Consider the following 6,000-nt stretch of genomic DNA (forward strand, 5'->3'; position numbering starts at 1 on the left):
CGAATGGTAACAAAAGAGCCCAGGAAAACGTGTAAACAGATTAAAGGTGAGCTTCAAGCTCAAGGAACATCAGTGTCAGATCGCACCATCCATCTTTGTTTGAGCCAAAGTGGACTTCAGGGGAGATGGCCAAGGAGGACACCATTTTTGAAAAAAATCATAACAAAGCCAGACTGGAATTTGCCAAAATACATGTTGAAAAGTCACAAAGCTTTTGGGAGAACTTTTGGAACTTTTTGGCAAGGCACATCAGCTCTATGTTCACAGACGGAAAAATGAAGCATATCAAGAAAAGAACACTGACCTAATTACTATTGAGCATCTTTGGAAAGAGTTAAAACATGCCGTCTGGAAAAGGCAACCTTCAAACACGAGACAACTGGAGCAGATTGCTCTTGAGGAGTGGGCCAAAATACCTGTCAAGAGGTGCAGAAGTCTCATTGACAGTTAATCGTTTGATTGCAGTGATTGCCTCAAAACGTTGTGCAACAAAATATTAAGCTAAGGGTACCGTCACACAGTGCCATTTTCATCGCTACGACGGCACGACTCGTGACGTTCTAGCGATATCGTTACGATATCATTGTGTCTGACACGCTACTGCGATCAGACATCACGCTGAGAATCGTACGTCGTAGCAGATCGTTTGGAACTTTCTTTCGTCGCTTGATCACCCGCTGACATCGCTGGATCGTTGTGTGTGACACCGATCCAGCGATGTGTTCGCTTGTAACCAGGGTAAACATCGGGTAACTAAGCGCAGGGCCGTGCTTAGTAACCCGATGTTTACCCTGGTTACCAGCGTAAACGAAAAAAAACAAACAGTACATACTCACATTCCGGTGTCTGTCCTCCGGCGTCTCAGCTTCTCTGCACTGTGAGCGCCTGCCGGCCGGAAAGCGAGCACAGAGGTGACGTCACCGCTCTGCTTTCCGGCCGCTGTGCTTACACAGTGCAGAGAAGCAGAACGCCGGAGGACAGACACCGGAATGTGAGTATGTACTGGTTTTTTTTTTTACGTTTACGCTGGTAACCAGGGTAAACATCGGGTTACTAAGCGCGGCCCTGCGCTTAGTAACCCGATGTTTACCCTGGTTACCCGGGGACTTCGGCATCGCTCCAGCGCCGTGATTGCAAAGTGTGACCGCAGTCTACGACGCTGGAGCGATAATCATACGACGCTGCGATGTCACGGATCGTGCCGTTGTAGCGATGAAAATTGCACTGTGTGACGGTACCCTAAGGGTACCATAATTTCTGTCCACGCCTATTTCATGAGTTTTATTTTTTTCACATTCTGTGGAAACATGGTTGAAACGCAATGTCTGACTTTCATTTGTTCATTTTCATAGATTTTTAATTTATTACTACTTTTGTCAGATTCAAGTTATTTCTGTGACCATTGTGGGTTTTTCGGTCATTAACCGAGGGGTACCAACAATTTTGACCATGTGTGTACCTATGCCTACCCTTTTGGATAAATGTTGCTTTGTGCAAATTTACTATTTCATGGAATTGTGTCTGAGGTTATACTTTCACCTTACATATGTTGCAATTTTTGGCAATTTTGCTGGTACTGCATTAAATGAAAGTGCACATATTGACCCTTTCTAATATTAGTGTTTCACTGTCCTATTTGTTCCCAATACATGCTGCTATTTGAAAGGGTACATCTTTAAAACATCTCCTTTTCTGCCCCAGTATGTATATTTTTTATTGTTTACCTATGCCATATTTGTTCACTATTTTTATTACACATCTAATAAATGATATCTTTTAGTGGGGTTCAGTTTGTTTGGTTTTATATCAACTGATTGCCAGGGATTGCGACATGTGTCTTTCATATGAATTCTGCAGATAAGATAGTTCTCAAAGTATGAATATATATACTTTATTATATCAAAGCTGATTTTGTTATAAATTATTTTATATGTAATAATCTATTTAAAGGAACCTGTCACCCTGAAAATGCAATCCAATGTGCAGGACCCATGTTACAGAGCAAGGAGAGCTTAGGAGATTGATTTATATTTTAGTGAAAAAAGACTCAGTATAACCTGTGATTTAATCATTTGATCCTCTGCTCTAGCTGAGACTTTCAGTCCAGTGGGCGGTCCTGTCAGTGACTGACAGCTTTTTTTGCATAAGTGTGCCTACAGACATAGCTATCAGTCACTGACAGGACTGCCCACTGGACCAAAAATTCCAAATGGAGCAGAGGATTAAATGATGAATAAACAGGTTATACTGAAACTATTCTCACAAAATTATACATCAATCTGCTTAGCTCCCCCTGCTATATAACATGGTCCCTGCACACTGGACTGCATTTTCATGGTGACAGGTTTCCTTTAAAAATAAATGAAAAGTGTGCATCTATTATGAAGCTACTGTGACAACAATTTATGTTCTTGAATCATTAACATAGATATCTTAGAAAAAAATACCCCTAGGATTTTTTTATGTAGGTTTTTGAGCCAAAACCAGAAGTCGAAGAAAAAAGAAAAAGGGAGTTACACAGGAAGGACTTTTATTTCTCATTCTTGTTTATCAACTTCTGGCTTTGGCTAAAACATTACATAATAAACTGTAGTGGTTTTCTTATGAAAAAAAAGAAAGTAGAGTAGAATTCTGAAAACTATTTAAAAGAAAAACTGACTGTTTTGTCCATAGCAACCAATCACAGCACAGCTTTCATTTTACCAAAGCTATGTTAGAAATATAAGCTGTGCTGTGATTGGTTACTATGGGCAACAAAGACAGGTTTTGCGTTTAGATAGTTTTGATAATAGAGGCCTAACTGTGTGTGAAACGACCATAATATTTGCATGAAGAAAAATATGAAAAATATAATACAGGCCTCACCTGAGACTAAGCTAACTATAAAACAGCGATTACCTGTCCCAGTCATTAGTTATATTTTTTCTTACCTCATATTGTCTGCTGAAAACATGGTATAGCTGCTAAAACATACAGTTTCTGTTTGTTACTTTCAATACTAATAATAGTAAAAAAAATCCACTGTAAATTTAAGGTTATTAATACTGAGATCTTACATACAAGAGGATTTGCAGAATCCTAAATCCTAAATGCTGGGGCCTTGTGACTTATGGTGAAGTTGGGATCTATGATTACTAACATTACTGTGTATATTCGTCTGTATTAACACCATGCTTCCTTACAGCTACGTATATGGTCACAGCATTGAAAAGAAAACCCTACTATCTCCTAAGTTGTGCTCGTGGTTCTCAGTCCTTTTACCCCAAAACCTTAATATTAAAATGTACTTTATAAAGTGGCCTGCACTTATTGAGTTTTCCTTGATTAACTAAACAAATTGGAAACTAGTGGAGGATCTGATTCCATTGTTCGCATAGGAACCTTACCATCTGAACTGTGCACCAGACGGGAGCTGGCGTTGATCTTGGGGCCATGTCACAATGTTTTATGCAAAATATGTGGAACGGCCCTGGACCAGCACCTGCTAGGAAATGGTGAAAAAGACTAATGACAATTGTTGCATTTTTGAATCAATTTAGGCATCAGTTGTGATTTCTCAGTGATGTGTTAACTGAATCAAGACAACTTTCGCTAGATCTGTATGTGGTCCCAACCTTATGATGCATTTAGATGTGCCAATTTTGGTTCATCAATGCTCCCTTCATGACTGCGATCAACTATATAAAAGCCCTTTGGTGCTTGTTTTCTTGCCTGTTTAGACTGACCGATGAACAAAGATGGGGACACAATGATCTACATAGGATTGTTGTGTCCAAATACAGCATTATGTTATCAGCTGCACATCCCCTGCTGGCATAAAAGATCCTATCACCTGATGACCGAGCATTTTGCATGTTTGTCAGGTGATGGTCACCAAGTTTACAGAGGCAGATCATTAGGTTTAGCTTTTTATAAACCCTTTTTGTTCATTATATACTTTTGCATATAAACTATTAGAACTAAGTGACCTCTTACAATGCAACATTGTATCGATTCTGAAATGTAGTGCTATACCTTTAAGAATCTCTTCCACACATCATAATAACAGGAGGTGTCAAACATTTATTGGTTTGTGACTGTGGTTGAAGGTCAGTAGCTTAAAAGACAAAATGTTCTTGGGTTTGAAGTAGCTAAAATTATTGTGGTATGAGAATGGCCAAACTAAACACTATATACAATTGTTTGAGACTTCTGTACTTCATCTCTTGGCTCAAATACAAACTCCTATTGCTGAATAAGGATAAAATGACTGATCTGGTATGATTGGCATCCAAAGCTATTTCTGTCAATCTAAGTTATAGTCCTAAAGAATGTGACATGGTCTGGGCAGCCATATGATTTTTTTAAGTCAAGGTTAGTTTACCATTCACTCACCTGACACTTCTACATATCCTTCTTTGGTTTTCACTGTCAGTTCTTCTGGCTTGAAACTTTGTACATTAACACACACCTTCCAGGGTTGGCTTGGGGTGGCCACAGTATTACGAGGTTCAGGGTAACCAGTGTATCTAGCACTATATCCAGGAGGGGATATACCAGATGTCCGTGCCAGGCCTGATCTCAAAGGCCCTGACCAAGAGGCAGTTAGCCTGGGCCTTGCCCAGTCTGGCCAGTCCATAGTTAAATCATCTGGAAATCCAAAATCATCATCCAGGATACGTGTAGACAGGCCTTGCTCTCGAAAAGGATCCCGGCCTCTGCCAAGTCTGCTTGCAGGATAATGACAAGAGAAGGGCAATTGACTGTCTGCCATATCCGCAGAAAGATTTAAGGAAAAAAAGAATAATTCCGGATGAAGTGAATTGTTTTCAGGCAAAGTATGCAGCTCTGATCAGTTACTTCCAAAGAATGGATATGCAAAGAGAATGAAGCTGAGCCAAGAAAAACTATAAGTATTATAAATTCTTCAGAGAATTAAGCAAAGTCATTGGGAGTGAGAGCAGCGTCTTAATCCTCCAGATTCAGTCTGCAAATGTCCTGCACCACCAGTAATATACATCACTGCCTTCAGCCGAGAAAGTTCTGTAAACTTCTGTGTGCCAGTGAAAGGCTCCTATTTATATCTTCCTGTTCATGCTTGCAGCCTGTGGACTGTCAGCTGGGTATTTGGAGCCTATGAAACACCCTCTAAGAATCTGCTCCTCTAACAGCTGATGACTCCCAGAAGACACTGGACCTGTAACTCAGGGTGTCCAATTTTAGACTGCCTTCTCTTGCTGGTCCCTCCTTTACCACTCTCCTTTTTTACAACCCCCTCTTCTGTGTCATCCTCCCTTCTTTTGCTAGGCAGGGTTGTGCCTGAACACATTTGTATGACTATAACTTCGAGGATTTCATTCCTGGAATTGAAAAGTGTTATTCTAATCCAGCTTCAAGTGAATTTACATCGGTTGTTATATATGGGTGAAAGTTAAAATTTAGATGTTAGAGAGAAGAATGTCGGGAAGGCTAGTCCTGATGTGACACAACCCATCAAGATTTTAGATGAGGTGGATGTCAATATAGAAGAGCATTGTTGCAACAAGACATATCCTCGGTCTGAAAACCAGGGGAGTTTCTCCAGTAAGGCGGGAAATAGGTGCACAGGGCAAGTCAGACAGGTGCTGGTAGTAGAGAAGTCAATTAGGGGAATTTGTCACAATGGCCAGAATGGTGTGTTGCCTTCTTGGCTCCTGGGTAGCCAGCAGTCCAGAAATTCCAGGACAGTAAATAAAAATAGTAACCTTTTTTTGCCATGTCCATAAAAAAATTAAGGCATCTGTGATTTTTTTTAAGCTGATGAGTGATGAAACTTATGAAAATTATTCTCACTGTAATTATCATTATTTTAAAGTTCATGGTGAATGCAGTCTTCCTATTAGAATTATGGGCTGTAGACATGTATCACTCATCATAATAATTAATATGGCTTTCCAAAGTGTCCATAAAAATATTGTCTGTCCGTGATTTTTTCGTAAGCTGTCCAGAAAAAATAAAAAGTCAAGATAGCATCCCTGCCTG

At 39.9% G+C, this 6,000-nt stretch overlaps 1 protein-coding gene across 1 annotated transcript in view; it reads right to left on the reverse strand.

Moving 5' to 3' along the window:
- Nucleotides 1-5,205, reverse strand: part of HSPB8 (heat shock protein family B (small) member 8) — a 73,737-nt gene extending 68,532 nt beyond the window's left edge. The window contains exon 1 of the mRNA XM_077292095.1: nt 4,375-5,205. Within this exon, the coding sequence (XP_077148210.1) occupies nt 4,375-4,753 (379 nt within the window). The 5' untranslated portion in view covers nt 4,754-5,205. The remainder of the gene's footprint in view (nt 1-4,374) is intronic.
- Between the last annotated feature and the right edge of the window lie 795 nt (nt 5,206-6,000).

This window comes from Ranitomeya variabilis, chromosome 1 (assembly GCF_051348905.1).
Source record: "Ranitomeya variabilis isolate aRanVar5 chromosome 1, aRanVar5.hap1, whole genome shotgun sequence".
NCBI classification, from domain to species: Eukaryota; Metazoa; Chordata; class Amphibia; order Anura; family Dendrobatidae; genus Ranitomeya; species Ranitomeya variabilis.